Source organism: the organism of the source record quoted next, unplaced genomic scaffold (genome assembly GCF_019419815.1).
Source record: "Pyrus x bretschneideri cultivar Hongxiangsu unplaced genomic scaffold, Pyrus_bretschneideri_v1 Contig15, whole genome shotgun sequence".
In the NCBI taxonomy this organism is placed as follows: Eukaryota; Viridiplantae; Streptophyta; class Magnoliopsida; order Rosales; family Rosaceae; genus Pyrus; species Pyrus x bretschneideri.
In genome coordinates, this window is record NW_025999446.1 from 1374595 (window position 1) to 1395609 (window position 21015).

General features: G+C 38.4%; 6 protein-coding genes across 6 annotated transcripts; 5 read left to right on the top strand and 1 right to left on the bottom strand.

Moving 5' to 3' along the window:
• Nucleotides 1-1225: 1225 nt before the first annotated feature.
• LOC125475599 (abscisic acid 8'-hydroxylase CYP707A1-like) lies at nt 1226-4662 on the top strand. The gene is made up of 8 exons (XM_048580572.1): nt 1226-1558; nt 1667-1988; nt 2180-2329; nt 2426-2674; nt 2982-3071; nt 3194-3272; nt 3781-3887; nt 4187-4662. Exons 1-8 carry the CDS (start codon nt 1353-1355, stop codon nt 4400-4402), a joined length of 1419 nt encoding a protein of 472 aa, XP_048436529.1. The 5' UTR covers nt 1226-1352; the 3' UTR covers nt 4403-4662.
• A 584-nt stretch (nt 4663-5246) lies between these two features.
• LOC103940332 (thioredoxin-like 4, chloroplastic) lies at nt 5247-6631 on the bottom strand. The gene is made up of 3 exons (XM_009350427.3): nt 6097-6631; nt 5926-5979; nt 5247-5647 (listed from the first exon to the last, which is right to left on the bottom strand). Exons 1-3 carry the CDS (start codon nt 6553-6555, stop codon nt 5525-5527), a joined length of 636 nt encoding a protein of 211 aa, XP_009348702.2. The 5' UTR covers nt 6556-6631; the 3' UTR covers nt 5247-5524.
• A 670-nt stretch (nt 6632-7301) lies between these two features.
• LOC103940333 (sterol carrier protein 2-like) lies at nt 7302-8539 on the top strand. The gene is made up of 3 exons (XM_009350429.3): nt 7302-7545; nt 7649-7709; nt 8158-8539. The coding sequence occupies exons 1-3, from the start codon at nt 7417-7419 to the stop codon at nt 8340-8342; spliced, it is 375 nt and encodes a 124-aa protein (XP_009348704.1). The 5' UTR covers nt 7302-7416; the 3' UTR covers nt 8343-8539.
• A 152-nt stretch (nt 8540-8691) lies between these two features.
• On the top strand, nt 8692-11671 carry LOC103940334 (alpha-amylase). The gene is made up of 4 exons (XM_009350430.3): nt 8692-9566; nt 9675-9804; nt 10000-10805; nt 11215-11671. Exons 1-4 carry the CDS (start codon nt 9486-9488, stop codon nt 11473-11475), a joined length of 1278 nt encoding a protein of 425 aa, XP_009348705.2. The 5' UTR covers nt 8692-9485; the 3' UTR covers nt 11476-11671.
• A 1441-nt stretch (nt 11672-13112) lies between these two features.
• On the top strand, nt 13113-16411 carry LOC103940335 (protein CYPRO4-like). The gene is made up of 2 exons (XM_009350431.3): nt 13113-14875; nt 15929-16411. Exons 1-2 carry the CDS (start codon nt 13235-13237, stop codon nt 16229-16231), a joined length of 1944 nt encoding a protein of 647 aa, XP_009348706.2. The 5' UTR covers nt 13113-13234; the 3' UTR covers nt 16232-16411.
• A 2041-nt stretch (nt 16412-18452) lies between these two features.
• Nucleotides 18453-20399, top strand: LOC103940337 (protein HEAT INTOLERANT 4-like). Its single transcript, XM_009350432.3, has 2 exons — nt 18453-18610; nt 19088-20399. The coding sequence occupies exon 2, from the start codon at nt 19094-19096 to the stop codon at nt 20147-20149; it is 1056 nt and encodes a 351-aa protein (XP_009348707.2). The 5' UTR covers nt 18453-18610; nt 19088-19093; the 3' UTR covers nt 20150-20399.
• The last annotated feature ends 616 nt before the right edge of the window (nt 20400-21015 follow it).

The window sequence follows — 21015 nt, forward strand, 5'->3', positions numbered from 1 at the left end:
TTATAATCAATTAAGAGTATTGTTAAAATTCTAAATATGGAAAGGGAATGTAAAGCTTTGTTGTTTTTAGTTAATATACATTTTCAATAGGATAATGTTTGTGTTCTCTTATGGGTGAACTTACTTGTCCTCCGGCCCACTTACGATTAACAAACCTTCACTGTCCAAACCTCATAATTGGAATCGTTCATTCTCTTTATCATCATATAAAGATCATATATGCAAAAAGAAAGTTTTAATTTGAAGACCTTTTTTGCCATTCATATGCATAAAACAAATGGACTGTTCATTATGAAGATGTTACTTGTTATCAAAACCGTTGATTGGTTTAACACGTATAGATGACTAAACAATCTCCAAATGGAATGACATTTTTGCATATATGATCTTAGATGATGGTGAATAGAATGAATGGTGCTGATTATGATGTTTGAACGATAAAAATTTATTAATTGTAAGTGGAGGGACAAGTAAGTTCTCCTCATATGAGCCACAAGCATTATCCTTTGCAATACACCCACATGTCCTATGTGTAATTTTACCTTCTTTAACTAGGAGAGGGAAACAATATTTGTTTTGTTTTGTTTTATTTTGTTTAGTTGGTATTGTTGAAGCTATTTTTTCCCAATACAAGTGTTATTCTACACTAAATTCATTTAAATTACTAGAAGAATTCGAACTTGAGTGCAGGGGTGCACACTGCTCTAACCAACTTGACCATATATAAGACCAATTTTGAAATTTAGTTGGTAATGCTTATATTCTTCAATTTTACTATGTCATATATATATATATATATATATATATTCTAATAATTCAATTCAAGTTTACAATCTGGTTTAACCCCAACATTAATCAGTATTTATATAAATTATATTGGACTGAGCCTTCTAGATTGCTTGTGACAACGTATTACAAGAAAATCCTAGGGGATTCGTATGGTGTAAGAAAATTTAATGTAGAAAGGTGCAAAATGGTTTGAACAACAAAACTAACCATGCAAGGTGAAAATTGTGCGTACAAGTGATGGATATCTTGTTGCTATTGCTGGATTTTTGTGTACCTTATTTACCATGGAGTAGGATTATTTATCATATACACCTGCCGACCTAATCTCCAATTGACACTTGTCCATATATTTTGTCTGTCTCTGCTCTCTGTTTCAACCTTTTGGCTCTATATAAAGTTAAACTGCCTCCTCCTTCCTCTCTACCAGTCGCTCAAAATTAGCAAAGCATACAACTCCTCTATTTTTTTACTACAAACCTCACTAACTAAATAACATTCTCATTAAAAAGGAGAAAGAGATTGAGAGAAAGCGGTCGGGCTTAGGGTTTAGTGTTTAGAGATCGATGGATGCAATTTTGACCTACGTTTTCATCTGTCTCTGCACCCTTTTGTCATTTGTATTTTTCATGAAAAGGGACAAGAGAGGAGGAGAAGCACCCCAGAAAAGGGCTCAGCTCCCTCCAGGTTCATTAGGTTGGCCTTATATAGGAGAGACCCTTCAGCTCTATTCTCAAAACCCAAATACTTTCTTTTCTTCCAAACAGAAAAGGTACGTAAGTCAAATTGGCCCGATTTCCTCGTCAAATATTTTTTTTTTCTTTATTTACATTGGAGGGTATCGAACTCTAAACATTTCTATGCTTTGTACTTTGTTCAGGTACGGAGAGATTTTCAAGACGCATATTCTGGGATGTCCAAGTATCATGCTGGCGAGCCCTGAGGCCGCGAAGTTTGTGTTGGTGACTCAAGCTCACTTGTTCAAGCCCACGTATCCCGAAAGCAAAGAGCGTTTGCTTGGTCCATCTGCACTGTTTTATCACCAAGGAGATTACCATATGCGGATGAGGAAATTAGTTCAAGGATCTCTATCCCTTGATATTATTCGAAATTTGGTGCCTCATATTGAAGGCTTAGCTGTTTCTGCCACATACTCCTGGGCCACTGGCCAAGTCATCGACACCTTCCATGAAATGAAGAAAGTGAGACTTTCCTAACCTAAAATCATTATTTCTGTTTTTTAAGCAAAACAGTAAATAATTGCACAAAATTATTTATTCCTCAATAGTCGCATGCGAAACACAAGAAAAATACAATTAAATAAAAAATCTTTGACTTTGCCCGTTTTATTAATCAACTGACTTTTATTTTTTAATTTACTGTATCATTGTAGTTATCTTTCGAGGTTGGTATAATTGCAATTTTTGGCAATTTGGAGGCACATTACAAAGAAGAGCTCAAGAGGAATTACACCATTGTGGACAGAGGCTACAATTCATTCCCCACAAACATTCCGGGCACACCATACAAAAAGGCTTTGTTGGTAATTTTCTTTTTGTTAATACATGTAATTACTGATTAAATCCAAATAAAGTGTTTGATAAACTAATTGTTCGTTAATTGTTTTGATTATTTGTAGGCAAGGAAAAGACTAAGAGTAATTTTGGGTGATATTATATGTGAGAGGAGGGAGAAAATATTACTTGGGAAAGATCTTTTGGGTTGCATGTTGAACTCAAAAGATGAAAAGGGTGAAGTCTTAACGGATGACCAAATTACTGACAACATTTTGGGGGTGCTTTTTGCTGCTCAAGACACTACAGCTAGTGTGATGACCTGGATTGTCAAGTACCTCCACGATGACCCCAAACTTTTAGAGGCTGTAAAGGTACTATAACACACACCAACAATTATACTTTCAGTCGTTTTCAGGCATGCAAGCAATTTTTCACCGTTTTATCATTGTGAAGATCCACGTTTGATCAATATTTTGAAAATTTCCATACGTATATTACTGTTGAACTCGCATTCCATCGGCAGCCAGAAATCGCTCAACGATGGACACAAATATACAGCTATAGCCATATCATCATGATTCTTTTCCTAGGCTCTACAACAATTCACTTTCACTCCATTTGCCGTCTCTTTATCTATAAAAGAAATGGCACTTTTATTTATACTTGCCTAAATTGTAGGCTGAGCAGAAGGTTATTCGTGAAGCAAATGAAGAAGGCCAGCAACCATTGAGATGGGCACAGACTAGAAACATGCCAGTTAGTCACATGGTATGATATATATATATATATGCGCGCGCGCGCTCATACGATACAATCATACAAGGCATGGAATATATTTTACTTAATTTGTTGCTACCTGTAGGGAATTACGTATCTTCTTTCTTTCTCAGGTTATTTTAGAGAGTTTGAGAATGGCAACCATTATATCTTTTGCTTTTAGAGAGGCTGTGGTTGATGTGGAATACAAAGGTATTAACAAGACTATAAACTAAACAATATTTTTTTCTTGAAAGTTTATATCTATATAGAGGTGAAATTTATATACTATATATTAGGGAAATGATTTCCGCACACTCTTTTCTTCATATTCACACATTTGATTACTTATGTCCATTGATTCTCATTCAATTCATTCAGTCTATTGATTCCCTACTATGCGATCATCAAGCCCCTAATTTTTTAATGACATTTTGTCATACATTTTTGTATCATCGTGTCCCTTTTGAATGGCATTGCTCCTTATAAGATATGTATATTCAAGACGAAGTGCGACAGTTATTGAATAAGAAAACAAAAACTAAGTTTTAATTATTGATTACTACATACACATACACAATCTCTACTTGTTTTGGTCAAATATAATCTCTTGATTTGAGCATATGTGCATTAATTTTTTTAACTAGAAAATGAGATGTAATTGCTATAAGAAAATATAAATCTAGAGACTATGTATGGTTGACGGTGGAATATGTGACAGGGTACTTGATTCCAAAAGGTTGGAAAGTGATGCCTTTGTTCAGGAACATTCATCACAATCCTGAATTTTTTGCCGACCCTCAGAAATTCGATCTCTCTAGATTCGAGGTAGGGTGACTACTACTGTTTCTTTCTCTGTTCTTAGTCATTCACCACGCCATATCTGAACTTCTAAGATGTTAGAAAAGTCTAGAATTCATCAGTAAATGATAATTGTACAATTTAATTATGAGCTTGCGTTATAAAAATTTTAAATTTATATAAAAAGTATAGCGAGTGAATCTGAACCACTTAAAACACAATCTATATTACTGTACATTGATGTAAAGTAGGATAGATATTACTTCCTATAATTATTAACAACTAATGCATCTTGATGTTTTAATCAAACTCTGATGATTAATTAGGTTGCACCAAAGCCAAATACATTTATGCCATTTGGAAGTGGAGTGCATGCCTGTCCGGGAAACGAGCTTGCAAAGCTGGAAATGCTGGTTATGATGCACCATTTGGTCACCAAGTTGAAGTGGGAAGTAGTGGGTTCCCAAAGTGAGATTCAATATAGCCCATTTCCTGTGCCTCTGCATGGACTCCCAGCAAAATTTTGGAAACAATTTGCCTGAGCTGAACTCTCACAACCCTCCCCAAATTAACTTACCCTCATAATTTGTGTGTTTTTTGCCAGCATCTCCAACCGATATGTTAAAGTGATATGCATGGACACAAAATTGCAAGAATTGAAGGAGAAAAGCAATCCAACTAAGTAATCAAATCCTCATAGATTTGAAGGCACTAAGGGCAATGTCAAAACTAAATATTATTTTATTTATAATGGTGCTTATGTTTTTCTTCGAAAACATAATAAAGATGATATAATATTTTATATTAGAGTGGACTTCACAATTTTATAAAGGTTCAAATTGCTACCTAGACCAACAAATGCAAATGTATCATTTTAGATTTGATATATCTCCTTATCTCCCCTTATATTATATGGAACTGATAAGATAGAGATTTTCCATGCAAGACATCTGTCTTTAATCTAATAAATGACAGATCCTTTACTGATAATAGGTCGATACATTTTGTGTATTAGGTTGTCATCGACAACGATATTGACACGACTATAGATACCATACAACACGTACACTATAAGAGGAGGGATTACTGTTACGCTATGGTCGTTTTATTTAGACAATAGTCAAGATTACCAATCTAAGAAATTTAAAGTTTTGAGTTCCCTGAAAATCGCTCATTTTTCTGCTAACGATGCTATTTTGCGGAAATGAAATGTCCCCGTTGGTAGATAGTTTGCTTGTTCATCCATTCCCTTCTTCTGGTGCTTGTTCTTTCCCTTTTTGCTGCTGCGTTGGCGTAGTTTGGTTGCTTGTATACGGTTCTTGGTTGCTGTATTGTTGCTTCTCTTATTCACCCAAAAATAAAAAATATTTTCTTGGCCCTTTAGAATGGAAAATCGAATGTCATTCCACACGTTCAATTTGCGTAACAACACTAGCAAATGCTTTGATAATATATATACCACAAGGTGCAAAAATAGCAAAGAACACTTGAGCACCAATTTGTTGTTTAAGAAAAATAAGAGCTCGTGTGAGAAGCTAATCAAGAATGTGACATGATTGGAAATCAACATGTCACAACATGTATATACAACATATCTGTGGAATGATTGCTGTTGCATTATTTACAGATATCATAAGTCTGTAGACAAAAACTCATTGATTTGCTCAAACTTCTTGAGAAGCTGGAGTTGTGTATTTACTAATGGCTGCAGTGATCCTCTCTTTGTCTCTGGTAGGGAATGCTTCCAAGAGGACTCCGTCTTTATAGAAGTGGAAGAGGGGCACCGTCTGCATCGTTTCATTCAATCTTATAAATTTTCAGTACGAAGTACGGAATCAAACTAAAATAGAACTTAATACAAACTTTTTCTCAGAAATAAACTAAGAGGGCATTAAACAAATAATAATCCACTTATAAATCAGAGTTTGGTGTCGTTTCAGTTCAAATTTTTACTAGAAGTTTGTAGTCAGTTATATCAGTGTACAAGTGAGTACTAATTCGAACTAACAATATAAGATTAGTGTGCAATGTTTCCTGTGAAATCAATCAATCCAGAGAAAGTTACCTTAATTCTAAGTCGATCAGCAACCTCGGATTGTTCATCGTACTCATCAATTACCTGCAGAAATTAGAAAGAAAAAAAATCGTTTACCACAATTACATATTGAGCTAATAAAGCAAAGTTGAACTCAGAATGAACGATTTCATGGCGTTTGTACGGCGAAATGATACTGACGTTATGCTTTAAGAAGATAACAGCAGCTTCTCCATCGCCAGCTCCCTTGCACAACTTTGCAAACCCTTGCTCTATGTACTTGCAGCTCCCACACGAAGTCCGATAAAAATCCACGACAACTAGAGCACCACTTTCTCTAGCCCTTTCAAGAATTTTGCTGAACTCCGCGTCAGTCCTAAACTCTCTAACACATTCAACGGGACACACGTCGTCGTCGTCCTCTTCGGACAATTCTCCTAGGTTTCCCGTCGCCACTCGGGCCTTTAAGTGCCCGAATGCGCCTCGGAATCCCGAAACTTCCAGCGCCGTAGTTTTGATGATGGTTGATGGATTTCTGGTTCTCAGAAGACGTGATTTAACTTGGGAGGGACTCGTTGAACCGAGTTTTGTGTTTGGTTTTGTGACAAAGTTGAATGAGGCTTTGGCCTTGCCGTAAAGAATGCTCTGCCTGTGCATCATTAGCCAATGGGAACATGTATTTTCGGAGCTGATTGCCTCCGGCGGTTGTTGAGGTTCTCATTTGCCATATCTGAATTCTGACTTATGCCGCCAATCAGAAGACGACACGACATCATTAACCATATCGGCTAGCTGTCTGATTTCCCAACCAACTTTCAAATTCCAGTTATGGGCTATTTTCTTAACAACAGTTATGGGCTGATTATATTTCGGCCCAATGGGCTTTCAGCTAATACCGTTGCAACGTCATTTTGTAAAAGACTTTTTAGTTAAAATGATCTTGAGATTGACACTTTGATCACTGAGATTTAAAAATTGATAAAACTGGTTTGTAAATTTGTCCACAATTAATAATTTTAGTCATTTCCGTAAAAAAATCACCGTTAAATGCTGATAAGATGATAAAAATATCCTCAAATTTTGTCAAATTATTTTGACTTATTGTTTATTATATTGAGGATAGTGTTGTCATTTTGATTCTTATTTAATAGAAATTTTTTATAAAATAATCAAAATAATTAAGGTAGACAAACTCAACAACCAAATATATCGATTTTTAATCTCACAAAACAAAATGACGAGTTATTTCAATCTTAAAAACTATTTCCCGTAAAGAAAATATCGAATTGCTGACGTCATCTCGACCAACTACAAACTACCAGAAACTAATGTTATGGGAATGCGTGCCTTGTCCGTAATCTGATCTCTTCAGGCGCGCGGTTCGTTCGCGCGTGATCTCATATTCCAATTAAGTTCTCAAACCAACCTCACCAGTCCCTCTGGGAATCGGATCGATAAAAACGACGTAGTTGCGAGGCCCTTTCCATCTCAATACTTGCAGAGAGAGAGAAAGAAACAGCAATGGCGAGCGGTGCAGAGCTGAAGTCGGAAAGCTTGCTGGAGCTGATGAAAGAGCACCTGAAAACCGACGCCGGCAAAGAAATCACCAAGAAAATTGGATTCGTGTATCAGATAAACATCGCACCCAAGGTAGGCCCCCACCACCCCACCGACCTCCCTCGAATTCTCTAAATCTAATCTAGATCTAATTAAGTCCCCAATTTTTCCTTGACTTTCTGAGTTGAAATCGCAGAAACTTGGATTCGATGAGGTGATTTTTACTGTTGATCTCAAGAAAGGCGAGGTCAAGAAAGGTTAGGGTTCCTGATTTTGCTTTGCTCCGTATCCTGGTTAATTAATCTATTAGAGCCTGTTGAGATTGTTTCTGGAAGGGTTAAAAGCGTTTTGGGACAGTCAAAATTGCTTTTCATTGCACTTTTACAGAAAAATTTAGGTGTGTTTTTCTAAAAAAGCATCTAAAAGAAAGTGCTTTTGACTGCGTTTGGCAGAAAATTCAAAAGTGGGGTTTAGATCATATGTAACCGCTTTCCGAAGAGTCACTCGGAAGATGCTTCTGGGAAGCACTTTTAAGTGATTTCCAGAAACACTTCAATTTTAACGAAAATATCGGTATCTCTGTAACAAAAGCGCTTATGAGAAGAATTGGGATTTTTAGAAAAACAATTCCAAACGGCCCTTAACATTTCTGTTTTATGCATGAAAGATGTGGAGCTTTTCTGAAAATGTGAGCTGAAATTACAGGGGCATATGAAGGAGGGAAGCCAGATGCGACTTTCTCGTTCAAGGATGAAGATTTCGTGAAGGTGGCCCTGGGGAAGATGAACCCGCAAATCGCTTTCATGAGGGGGGCAATGAAGGTCAAGGGCAGCCTGAGTGCCGCCACGAAATTCACACCCGACATTTTCCCCAAGCCTGCCAAGATGTGAGATTTGGGATCTCAGACTTTAATCCCCCTTTCTTCTTCTTGCTTGATTTAATGGATTTATGAAATACTAGTAAACTTTGAACTGATGGAATTTTAGCTTTCCACTAAGAGAGGAATAGAAGTCAATTAAATGAAAGCTTGTGTTCTTGGATATATGAATCATTTCATACTTAATGCAATAAGCTGCCAATTAGAATATGATTCTGAGGATGCTTTTATAAATTCTTCTTTTTCATGTGATTGCCTGCAAATTTGCTGTCTACTTCTGTTATGTTTAGTGTTGCTGGGTTGGATATTTGGGAGTTGGGTGGTTTCGGGGAGAATGACTTACATGAAACGGATTCACCGCTATATGGCATCTCCTATCCAGTAATGCATTGCCATGTGAAGAATGCTACTCTTGGCTTTAAGAGTTTGATTTGGCTGCAAAACAGCATAAATCAGTCAAATCAATGATAAGCTGAAAGGGAAATGAACTCTGCACACCCTTTTTCGGCTTATACACATCCATGTTTATTTTCGTCATTTGATTTTCCTTGCATTTATCCAATACAATGGGCAGAAATAAACTGGGGTGAGCCAAAATTGCCTCACGAACAAATGAAAAAGAAAGTGTAACAGTTCATTTCAACCAAAAACAAGTGAAACAGTTCAATATTATGATGTTCACCGGGGCTGAACCCGATGAGGCAAAATCTTGGGTGTAATCGGTCATTGATCACCTTCACTCCATCTCTCGCGTCACATGATAGTCCCAGCATTGATCAACTTGCGCTTGTCCATAAAGAAAAATGGTTTTGGTTCAAGGAAGTTCAGAGTATATGATTGCCAATCAATTTGATGGATGCTGCCTAACATATTAATTTGATGGATGCTGCCTAACTTTTTGAAAAAACTGATCGCATTCGGCCGAGTCTGCCGTTTGCTAGCCCAACACACGGCATGATGCTTTGAATTTTCTCAAGTATATCTTGTCGTACAAACTGGTTATCCAGCTGGAGTTTCAACCTCCGCCAGTCTTGGCTGTTTAATTTCAAAATCTGACTTTTGGTGAAGAAAATTCAACGACATATACGAGTATAAAGGCACACCAAGTCAAGTGTCTAGCTTCCCTTTACAGATAAAACTGTAAGACCAAGGCACCATGAACTTCCTCCTTTTCTTCTGCATTTGCCTCTGCACTTCTCTCTTGCCCTCCTTTGCAGCCCCCGCCGTGTTATTTCAGGTAACGAAGCTATACATGCTTCTCTTTTATAGATACACATTACTCGTTATGTATGCGTGTTCTGAATTTTGATCCAAGGGCTTGGTTATGTCTTTGAATATGATATAGGGGTTCAACTGGGATTCAAGTAAGAAAGGAGGATGGTACAACACACTCAAGACCTCCATTCCTGAACTTGCTGACTCTGGCATCACCCATGTCTGGCTTCCTCCTCCTTCTCACGCTAATGGAACTGAGGGTATGTACTTGCTACAAGCCTATCACTATCTCTGTATAATCTCGTTTGTTTGTTTAATATTCTCGAGTAATCAGTAATGTTCTCTTGCCAGACTGCGAATCAGGAATGCGCCTTCTGGAAAGAGTTATATTGATCAATAATTCGAATTTACCGTCTGACAAGATAATGATTCGTTACTATTACTCAACATTTCAGGATACTACCCCGGAAGGCTATACGATCTCGATGCTTCGAGCTATGGAAATAAGGATGAATTGAAGTCCCTAATTGCTGCCATGCATGAGAAGGGAATCAAAGCCATAGCAGACATTGTGATAAACCACAGAGCAGCTGTCAAACAAGATGAGAACGGAATATGGAGCATCTTCGAAGGCGGAACGGCGGACGGACGTCTTGACTTCAATGCCTCCTTGATTTGCAGGGATGACAATGACCATCCTTTCGGCACTGGCAACCCAGACACCGGAGACAACTTTCCATACACAGCTGACGTGGACCACACAAACCCTAAGCTTCAAAGTGAGTTGTCTGATTGGATGAACTGGTTGAAAAACGAAATAGGGTTCGACGGGTGGAGGTTTGATTATGCCATTGGATACGGCTCTAGCTTCACCAAGCTCTACATGGATAGAACTTCACCAGAATTCGCAGTTGCCGAGTACTGGCGTTGGAACATTGCGAAAGGGCAGGACGGTAAACTCGAACAGAACCAAGATGCACATAGGAATGAAATAGCTAGTTGGATTCAGGCAGCTGGGGGTGTTGTCACGGCGTTTGATATGACAACCAAGTATATTATGGATGTTGCTGTGGTGGGTGAGCTATGGAGGTTGAAGGATTCAAATGGCAAACCACCAGGGTTGATTGGGATCAAGCCAGAAAGTGCTGTGACGTTTATCGACAATCATGACACTTGGTCTCAAAAACTCTTGCCTTTCCCATCTGATCAAGTCCTGCTTGGATACGCTTACATTCTCACCCATCCTGGGACCCCAAGCATAGTAAGTAATCAACATCGGGCTCGATAGGAAAATGTTCTTTTGTCAAATTATCTAACAACTTAAGTAGCATACATTTGTTGTAGAGTGGGATTTGGATCGCCAATTAGATTGACTTTTCTATAATTCTGTGATCTAGATCACAGTTTGACAACATATTCATTCGTTCTTTAACATCAAATAGCCAGGCCTAGGCGTCATCTTATTGAATTAGGAAGGGTTCTTTTGTCATGTTGTCTAATATAGCGCAAGTAGTCTATAATTACGTTACTAGATTGTCAACCTGAATCAATATTAGTTTGATTCTTTTTTGAATATGTAATTCAGTTTCACAATTTGATAACATAGGTCTAGTAAGAGAACATTTACTCCGAATTCGACTTACAAAACTTCTTTGTTTTCGATGTTTCAGTTCTATGATCACTTCTTTGAGTGGGGGTGGCCAAAGGAGCCTATACGCAACTTGACTGCAATTAGGGCGAGGAATGGGATCAATTCCAAGAGCAGTGTGAGTATCTTGGCTGCCGAGGCTAACCTGTATATGGCCAACATTGACGACAAGATTATCATGAAGATTGGTACAAAGTTGGACCTTGGAGACCTTGATCCCACAAAGTCGAACTTCCACGTTGCCACCAGTGGACAAGACTTTGCTGTGTGGGAGAGAAACTGAACTACTAAAACTCTCATTTCTGTAATGTATTAGAATAAATAAGGCCAATCTGATGCCATTTCCTCTCCTCCAGGAATAAGGTGGACGGCAATTACAAATTCTAATTGAACTACGAGCTTCGTGTTCCAAAGATGCTCAGTACTTTGAGTGTTCTTTACTAATTGAACTACGAGCTTCGTGTGTGTGTTTTAGTCAACTCGTCTGAATTTGTTCAAACTATAATGTTGATACTTTGGTTCTAGTAACCTTGTTACAAATAGAAATATTTAAACTCAAAAGATAAAAATGAAGCAAAATAACATGTTAATTTTTTTTATTCTTCAAGCAATATTCTGAATAATTTAATCTAAATTCTAAGTACAAATTCAAACTTGAATAAGAAGGAGAGCACACTTTCTTTTTTAAACTACGAAGTTAGCTTTGTAATACTATTTAATGTTCTCTCACCCCGTGATCAAGAAAGGTCACATATTCTTAGTTTTGATAAGGAATTACACTAAGGGGATGGAAGAGTGAGCTAAACCTTACAATAAGTTAGCCAGAATAATGTGGTTCATATTCGCATTTGCGTAAGAATCGAACCTAAAACCTTTCGTTTACAAATAAAGAGAAATACTACTATATCGTGCTTCTCCCTCTATTTTTAGCCTACTTGTTCTCTAGTGCAGCCTTCCGAATTCCACCTCCCAAGTCCCAACAAATCTTTTCGCATCCCAATTTTTACACTAATATTACGCTAATTAATATTTGTATTTTACTCTCTCATCTCTCTTTCAAATTATTTGTTTAAATTATGATTTTTTTTTTGTTAAATTAATCAATTGCAATTTTTTAATTGATTATCAAATTTGTTTTAGGTTTGTAAACTTGAGGAGTATTTTTGCTATATTGTAAAGAGCAACCTATAAAATGGAATGGATGATTTGTGGATGAATAATTGTTTGATTGGTTATATTGATAAAGATATTTTAAATAGTTTAGATGAGAATATCATGGTACGGTTTCAAGAAATGAAAATTCGTCGAGTACAATTAGGATCATTGTGAATTGGTAAAATTGTCGAAGAATTTCTTATTTTAGACTTGTATCATATTATATTTTGTTTTTGTTTGCACTTTTGTAGACTATCTGTTTAGATTTATTTTTAAATATTTGGGGTAATGTTATTCACATATCTTTTTACCTCCTATACACTCTTGTTCAATTGTTAAAAATTGAGAGATGTACATGAGAGGTAAAAATTGATGTGTGAATAGCATCACCTTAACATTTGTGAGTGACCCCTTCTTACAAGAAAACCTGACTCCGTCATTGATATCAAGGGAATAGTTGTTTAAGATTGAGTGTTAATGAGATGAATGAAAGTTTGTACTTGAGTAAACCTGGTTTGAATACAAATTCTTAGCAGATTCTGTTTATATAATCATCCCCAGACCTGATTTTTGGTATCACCATAAATTTCTAGAATGTTTTAGTTTTAAGTTCTTTTGTATTTGGTATTTGCATAATTAACTAACAATTTTTGTAAAATGCCACGAAAATTTCATGACTTAACCCGGCTCCACTGAACCGACCCGACCCAGGCCCAATCGCCTATTCTCGCTTGACTTTCCACTTTGAGAAACCCTAATAAAAAACCGCATAAACTCTCCCAAATTTGAAATTTGAACTTTTCATCCCCAAAACACCATCTCACACTCTCAAGACTCCCAAAAGCTCTCATCTTTCACCCACCATTTCCCAAATCTTCATACAATAAATGGGCGGAGCTCACAGCCGCGAACACCTCGAGCTCTCCGACCCCGACGAGGAAGAGAGCGATGAGCAGGAGAGCTATGAGGATGTGGAGGAAACTGAAGCCGACCACCGCCAGAGATCCGCCGAGCGGAGACCCAAAACGCCGTCGTCGGCGGAGTTAGACAATGTGGACGCCAAGCTCAAGGCTTTGAGTCTCAAATACGGGTCTTCTTCCAAGAACCCGAATCTGAAGAATCCGGTAAAGCTCTACCTTCACATTGGTGGGAACACCCCCAAGGCGAAATGGGTAACTTCCGAAAAACTCACTTCTTACAATTTTATCAAGACATCTCGAATGGAGGTTGATAATGACGAGGAGGTAGAGGAAGAAGAGGAATTTGATGAGGAGGGTTGTTGGGTTTTGAGGGTTGGGGCTAAAGTTAGGGCTAAGGTATCGGCCGAGATGCAATTACTCACTTTCGCCGATCAGCGACGTGTCGATTTCTTTGCCAGAGGTGTGTGGGCAATTAAGTTTTTCGGTGATGAGGAGTATAGGGCTTTTGTGATTAAGTACAATGACTGTTTGTTTGAGAACACTTATGGGTATGAGGCCACTGAGGAGAACAGGGTGAAGGTTTATGGGAAAGATTTTGTTGGGTGGGCGAAGCCCGAAATGGCAGATGATTCGGTGTGGGAAGATGCGGAGGATAGTTTGTTGAAGAGCCCTGGCTCGGCAACACCAGTGAGGGCAAATCAGAATTTGAGAGAGGAGTTTGAGGAGGCCCACGATGGCGGTATACAGAGCTTGGCATTGGGTGCATTGGACAATAGTTTCTTGGTGGGGAACTCTGGCATTCAGGTAGTTAAGAATTTCTCTCATGGAATACATGGTAAAGGCGTTTATGTGAATTTTGATGATGGGAGCTATGGAGGGGGTTCAAATTTGGCACGGTCAACGCCTAGGAAGGCTCTGCTGATGAAGGCCGAGACTAACATGCTCCTTATGAGTCCGATGAATGAGGGGAAGCCTCACACCACAGGGCTCCATCAGCTTGATATTGAAACCGGGAAGGTTGTTACTGAGTGGAAGTTTGAGAAAGATGGGGCTGACATTACAATGAGGGATATCACAAATGACAGTAAGGGAGCGCAGTTGGACCCCTCAGGATCAACATTCTTGGGTCTGGATGACAACAGGCTTTGCCGGTGGGATATGCGTGATAGGAAAGGAATGGTTCAGGACCTTGCGGCTTCTAGTGGACCTGTTCTCAATTGGAACCAAGGGCATCAGTTCTCAAGAGGGACTAACTTTCAGTGCTTTGCTAGCACTGGAGATGGCTCAATTGCTGTTGGGTCGCTTGATGGGAAGATCAGGTTGTATTCAATCAATTCGATGAGGCAGGCGAAAACTGCTTTTCCAGGCCTTGGTTCACCTATCACTCATGTGGATGTTACTTTTGATGGGAAGTGGATTTTGGGCACAACCGACACTTATTTAATCCTCATCTGCACAATATTTACTGATAAGGATGGCAAGACAAAGACTGGTTTTAGTGGGCGTATGGGAAATAGAATTTCAGCTCCAAGACTGCTGAAGCTGATTCCCCTGGATTCACATCTGGCGGGCACAAATAACAAGTTTCGTAACGCTCAGTTTTCGTGGGTAAGTGTGTATTTTCAGCCAGTTGGTTAGAAATATTTTTCTGTTATTTGGTGGGATTCTGCAACATTAAGCTGCTTCTTCCTTTTGTTCGTGGTGATGAAAATTTGTGTCGCCATCTGCTATAATGTGCATGATTTAGTGGCCTTTCTTGAACCTGGTTTGTTAAATTCAAGGCAAGAATAGAACCTGACATGTGAATCTACCATCCTGCAGTATAATAAATGGTTGGACTGTTTTTTCTTTTATTTAGCTCTCCCTCCTTTTTGCCATTCTTTTTCCTAAATTGTATGGGCACGCATGCGCTGTCCACTTCAGATCTGAAAGTCGAAATAGTTTTCGATTCAAATTATGGGCTGGTTTGGTATTGCTTTGCTTTGAAAAAAAGTTGCTTTTGCTGTGATGTGAGAATAAGCAGTTCTGAAATAAAACAGCAGAGTGTTTGGTAAATTTTTTTGTAAAAGTGCTTTAAAAAAAAAAAACAATATTATAGTGTTTGGTAAATTTTTATGTAAAACAGATGTGAAAAAAGGTTGGTTTTTCAAAGTTGGGTTTTGCAGTTTCTTGTTTTTGGCTTTTTTTCACCTAAAACTGTGAAAAAAAGCTGAAGCTAATGTTTACCAAACACAAAAACAGCTCCCAGCTTTTTTTGATACTAGCTTTTTTCAGAATCATCTCAGTACCAAATCAGGCCTATGTTTTAGTGATTCATTCCCCAAGAGATGGTGAATGGATTGGTTTTCCTTAGAAGGTTTTAATAGTGGGGTTGTCATGTATAAAGCTACTTTGTCTGGCTTTTCCCCCTCTCTTCCAAGTAACTTTTAGATTTTGAATGCTGATTTCGCTTCGAGAACAAAAGTCTGTTCTTACATATGAATTTGAGTTTGGAGGATATCGGTACCTTGATGGTAGTACCGATTTTGGTTGGTCGGAGCATTGTCTATGAATCGAAAATGTCTAGGTCATTTATTAACTCTGAAATCAGTATATTTTTTCTGGCCTTGTGATTTCTTTTGGTATAAGCTTATGATAATCTTGTTTTACATTATTGTTCAGGTCACAGAGAATGGGAAGCAGGAGCGTCATCTGGTTGCTACTGTGGGCAAATTTAGTGTGGTTTGGAACTTTCAACAGGTGAAGGATGGCTCGCATGAGTGCTACCGCAATCAGCAGGGCTTGAAGAGCTGCTACTGCTACAAGATAGTCCCTAAGGACGACTCCATTGTCGACAGTCGCTTCATGCATGACAAATTTGCAGTTACCGACTCACCTGAGGCTCCACTTGTGATTGCAACCCCTCTCAAAGTCAGCTCCTTCAGCATATCCAGTACTAGTAGACAATTGTACTCGGAGATGTGAGAATCTACGTTCAGCTGTCTTAGCTGCATCGCACTTTCTAATTTTCTGTCAAGAACTTAACTTGCATTTTTTATTTAATTAGGGTGTGCTCTTTAAGCTAGGTCGTGTCGTTAATGAACTATGTTGAATTGTAATCACGTTCTGAAGGAATTTCAATGGTAATCTAATGATTTCCAGCAATATTAGTGTTGTAATTCTTATTGAAGCATGGTTTAAGTTAATTTTCTTTTCCCTCTTCCATATATTTCAACATTTTCCGCTTCTTTTAAATGACCTGGGATTTTTAACGTTATGTCCAAGTGGTCGAGAGGTTTCCTTGTGCATCCATGTCCGTTATCCTTTGTAATAAGAAGATATTGAAGCCCTCATTTGGTGTCGGGCATGGCAAACCAACAGCTCGAGGTTTTTCCCGACACGTAGCTCAAGCACAAGTGCGCCCTACATGGCTCCCTGGGCTTGACCCACCAGCCTACCTTGGCCGAAGGTAAGTCCCTCAAGAAGCTGGTTCAAATCGATCTCATTTATCTTGCTTTTTCCCCTATTTAGTTTCGCTCTTTGTCCCTCTTCAATAGCTTGGCCGGGGATTTCGGGTTTGACCCACTTGGGCTCGGGGAGGACGGAAAGCTTTAGGTTGTATGTGCAGGCAGAGCTGGTTCATGCTCGCTTTGCAATCCTTGGAGTTGCAGGAATTCTTCTCACAGATGTAAGAGCAACATGGTATTCTGCTTTTTTTTTCTTTTCTTTCTGTGGACTCATTAGAAAATTCTAAAAAGAATTTAAATGATCTGATTTGTTGATCTTTTAAAAGTTTTTCTTTCATTGTATCATGAGATTTGTTAATTTTCGCCTCGTCCATCCATATTTCAGCACGTTGATCATTTTTCCCTTTACTGCCGTGCTTATAGATTTGTTGAAACTAAAAGATGCATGGATTTCAAAACTCCTGGATCTCAAGCCCAAGATGGATCATTCTTTGGATTAGAATCTGCATTTGAAGGTTTAGAACCTGGGCAATCTTCTTTGCCTTGGAATCCCATCTTTAGTTGATTGCCTAGTAATAGTCACACCATCACATAGTATTACCAATCTACTCATATTATAATACGGGTATTTCATAGTTTATACTACACACTACGTCCCACAAAATGTCAACATTACCGTCTACTTATATTACGACTCGTTAATTAATAACACTGAGTGTATGATTATCAGATATCCCAAAGGTTTGATGCTGAATCCTTTTAGTCTGGCAAAGGAGATCAAGAATGCTCATGAGTGGAAGCTAAAGAGATTAAGAACGGTACAAATTGTTCAGATTCTTGCAAATTCTGCTTCTTAAAATGTAAATCCAAGTATGTATATGGTTTTTGTCTTTGTCATCGGATTTTCGGTTTAGTGAAAGAATCCATCCAAAGGTTTCTAACAGTGTTGTATGTGGCAATGTAGCAATGTTGAATGGTTGTAGTGCCATCATCATATGTGGATTTATGTCAGTTGTTCATGTCACTGACTGGTCACATGATGAATGAGATACATTCATAATTATACACAATTGATTACATATACACTAAGCTTATTCTTCAAAAAATGCTTGACCCCAAACTTTTATTTGCATCTACCCTCCTAGGAAAAATGTACAAATTATGAAATTATCTTGGTGGATGGGTTCACATGTCAATGTCAGCCACGTAGAGAGAAAAAACTCGTAGAAATACCATTGTGGTTAAGTTTGTTATTCTGAGTCTAATTCTAAATTTTATTGTAATTTTATATACATGTACGAGTCATGTACAAGTGTGAAAATGTTAGAGAATAGAGTCTCACATCGGAGATATAACAAAATAATGCATAATTTATATGTGCGAGTTTCACTCTTAATACCACCAAAATCTTTTGTCATAAAATAAACACATAGTATAGACTGTGAAGTTGAGACAGTATCGGTAAAACAAACGTTTAATATAAATGCTCTTAATTGTTTGAATTGTAAGTTTTTTGTGAGAACGATTGGGCCGAAATTTACATCGGCTTTCCATTATATCGGCCCACTATCCTTAACCTGTATAATCTTGACCCACGTTAAGTGGGACCCGAACATGACACGGGCGGACTTCGCGTCGCGTTGGTACGACGCACCTAACCTTTCCAAGCGGGAGTAGAAAAGTAGATGTTCAAATCTCAGCCGTGGGATTAAAATAACGGTTCAGATGTAATAAAGTGAAACGGTGCGATGTGTTGGAGTTTATAAGCAATGAGAGGAGGCGAAGGTTCTCACTTTTGCCTAACAAGGAGCCCCCTGCTGCGATTTTGTTTCCAATTTTCAAAAAACCCAGATTGTGTTGCACTTTTCAGTCCTCGAAGCCACGAAAGACTCTTCGGGTAAGAAATTTCTGTTCGATACGCTAATATTTTGCAGAAATTTTGAATTTTTATTGGTTTTGATTTGGCTTTTTAGGGTTTTACAGGGGCATTTGATTTGGGTTTTTCTGGGTTTTGGATTTTGATTTTTCATAGGGTTTTTTATACCCGTCAATGAATTCTGGGACGATGAACTGCTCTTTGGGTTTTATGATTTTATATTAGGTTTGATTTGGTTTGAAATTTGGATCTTTCGCTTGAAATGAGGAACTGCTCTTTGGGTTTCTTTTATAAATTTGATCTTCGATTAGACGTACAATTATAAAAGTTTAAAGTTAAATCCTTGATTCATATTATTGTGCACAGGAAATTATTTTTCGAAATGGCAGAAGAACTATGTGTGTCTATCCATTGAACTGTGTTATTAAAAGTACAAAGCCTAACCCTAGGCCCGAAGCCCTGATTTTCGATTTGTATTTTTCTTTGGGTGTTTTGCAGAATACAATGGCGAGAGGAGCTAAGAGGAAGGCCAGCCAGAGGGAAGAAAACAAGGAAAATTCGACCAAGGTGGACAACCACAAAGAACAATCGAGCAAGGCTGCCACTCTGTCGAAGCGGGTCACAGCCTCCCACCCCCAATCCGAGCCTGAGTACTTTGAGGAGCCCCGCCAATTGGAAGATCTCTGGAAGGCTGCCTTCCCTGTTGGGACTGAGTGGGATCACTTGGACAAGGTGTACCAATTCAAGTGGGATTTCTCAAATCTTGAACAAGCATTTGAAGAGGGGGGCAAGCTGCACGATCTTGGGAACAACAAAGTGTATCTCTTCAGTGGTACGGAGCCTCAACAAGTCCCTTATAAGGGTGATTTGAAAATTATTTACATACCCATTGTGGTGGCTGTTGTATCACCTTGCCCGCCTTCTGACAAAATTGGGATTAAGTCGGTTCAGAGAGAAACTGAAGAAATTGTTCCAATGAAACAGATGAAAATGGACTGGATTCCATATATTCCTTGTGACAAGAGAGACAGCCAAGTTGTTGAATATAGTCGAAATTCTCATCAAATATTCGTGTTGGGATGCACTCAGAGAAGGGCTGCTTTGAAACACATGAAGATTGACCGTCTAAAGAAATTTGATTACTGCTTGCCTTATCTAATGCCGATCAAGGAAGAGGAGCTTGAGCTGAGCACCGAGGTCGACATACTTTTTCCACAAGAACCAAATCCACCGGTTTACTGTGTGTTTGATTGGCAGTTTGATGAAGTTGAGGAGTTTGCTGACGAGCGGATAAAAGAGGAGGAACTATCTGCAGATCAGAAGGATGCCTTCATGGAGTTTGTCAAGGAGAAGGTGCGTCAACAAAAGAAAGAAAACCGAGAGAAGAAGGAGGCCCGCAAAGAAGCATTTGAAAAAATGAGTACGGAAACCAAAGCAGCATTTGAGAATTTGAGGTATTACAAGTTCTACCCCGTGCAAACACCCGATACTCCTGACATATCTCGTGTCAAGGCTGCATACATCAACAGGTACTACAACAAGGCTCATGAGGTTCTGTGATAAGTTTCACTTTCACCAAGATCCCTTGTTTGGCCTGCGCGTAGTACTACGGTAATTGAAACTTTTGCGTTTACTGTGTCCCAAAGTGTTGGGAAAAGAGAAAAGTTCACATCCTCCTGTTGTTATTTGATCTCATTCGAAATCATATAAACACCAATGTATCCTTAAATTTTGTAGCTCCGGTCATTTGTTTACCTTCTGTTGGAATAATGCTTCATATATGAAATTTGAGGAGTCTCTATACCTGAAATTGTTTGATGCATTGTTTTACATGTCTTGTTTTCTTGTACGTCCTATTAGAAGGGTTATTTTCACTTGAATGAAAATTTATTGTTCGATGGTTCTGTTGCCCTTGCTGAATCATACGAAGTTGAGACGTCTCGTTATGTTTCGTTCGGCTTTTATTTGTTTGTTGCAACATAAATAAGAGATTACTTGGGCAATCCCTTCAAATTTACCTAACACTGCCTTAGTTTCTTTCACATTCTTGTTTTACTTAGTTCTGAAACAAATTCAATTGCTTAAACTTAATTGCATTGAGCCAGGCGAGGAAGAAATTTTCAACGGTGTACTTCCGATCATATCTAATTCCTATCAAGTTGAAGAGAGATGCTATTACTCTGGCTTCTCTTCAGCCCAGATAGTTGCAAAGATCATTGTTTTGCTTGCAACTGTCTCCTGCCCGGTGAAATCTCTTTGAAGTCTGCTTGCTGCATCGAGAATAGCCTTGCTTTCTGAACATTCTTCATCCTTTATCCGCAAAGTCATAAGTTATCTTTTTGCGGTATTTGTAGATAGGAAGGGAGATTGATGATAACACCTCATGTCTGGCATTAAGAACTTGGAGTCCGTATCATGGTGATATT

Bases quoted from the DNA above. Each gene is read 5' to 3' on its own strand.
- LOC103940335 (XM_009350431.3), top strand. From the start codon at position 13,235: ATGGGCGGAGCTCACAGCCGCGAACACCTCGAGCTCTCCGACCCCGAC. The intron at 14,876-15,928 runs GTAAGTGTGTAT...ATTATTGTTCAG, and splicing joins GTAACGCTCAGTTTTCGTGG to GTCACAGAGAATGGGAAGCA.
- LOC103940332 (XM_009350427.3), bottom strand. From the start codon at position 6,555: ATGATGCACAGGCAGAGCATTCTTTACGGCAAGGCCAAAGCCTCATTC. The intron at 5,980-6,096 runs GTCAGTATCATT...TAATTTCTGCAG, and splicing joins TTATCTTCTTAAAGCATAAC to GTAATTGATGAGTACGATGA. The intron at 5,648-5,925 runs GTAACTTTCTCT...GAAACGATGCAG, and splicing joins CTGATCGACTTAGAATTAAG to ACGGTGCCCCTCTTCCACTT.
- LOC103940333 (XM_009350429.3), top strand. From the start codon at position 7,417: ATGGCGAGCGGTGCAGAGCTGAAGTCGGAAAGCTTGCTGGAGCTGATG. The intron at 7,546-7,648 runs GTAGGCCCCCAC...TTGAAATCGCAG, and splicing joins AGATAAACATCGCACCCAAG to AAACTTGGATTCGATGAGGT. The intron at 7,710-8,157 runs GTTAGGGTTCCT...CTGAAATTACAG, and splicing joins GAAAGGCGAGGTCAAGAAAG to GGGCATATGAAGGAGGGAAG.
- LOC103940337 (XM_009350432.3), top strand. From the start codon at position 19,094: ATGGCGAGAGGAGCTAAGAGGAAGGCCAGCCAGAGGGAAGAAAACAAG.
- LOC125475599 (XM_048580572.1), top strand. From the start codon at position 1,353: ATGGATGCAATTTTGACCTACGTTTTCATCTGTCTCTGCACCCTTTTG. The intron at 1,559-1,666 runs GTACGTAAGTCA...TACTTTGTTCAG, and splicing joins TTTTCTTCCAAACAGAAAAG to GTACGGAGAGATTTTCAAGA. The intron at 3,273-3,780 runs GTATTAACAAGA...AATATGTGACAG, and splicing joins GGTTGATGTGGAATACAAAG to GGTACTTGATTCCAAAAGGT.
- LOC103940334 (XM_009350430.3), top strand. From the start codon at position 9,486: ATGAACTTCCTCCTTTTCTTCTGCATTTGCCTCTGCACTTCTCTCTTG. The intron at 9,567-9,674 runs GTAACGAAGCTA...AATATGATATAG, and splicing joins CCCCCGCCGTGTTATTTCAG to GGGTTCAACTGGGATTCAAG. The intron at 9,805-9,999 runs GTATGTACTTGC...TCAACATTTCAG, and splicing joins TCACGCTAATGGAACTGAGG to GATACTACCCCGGAAGGCTA.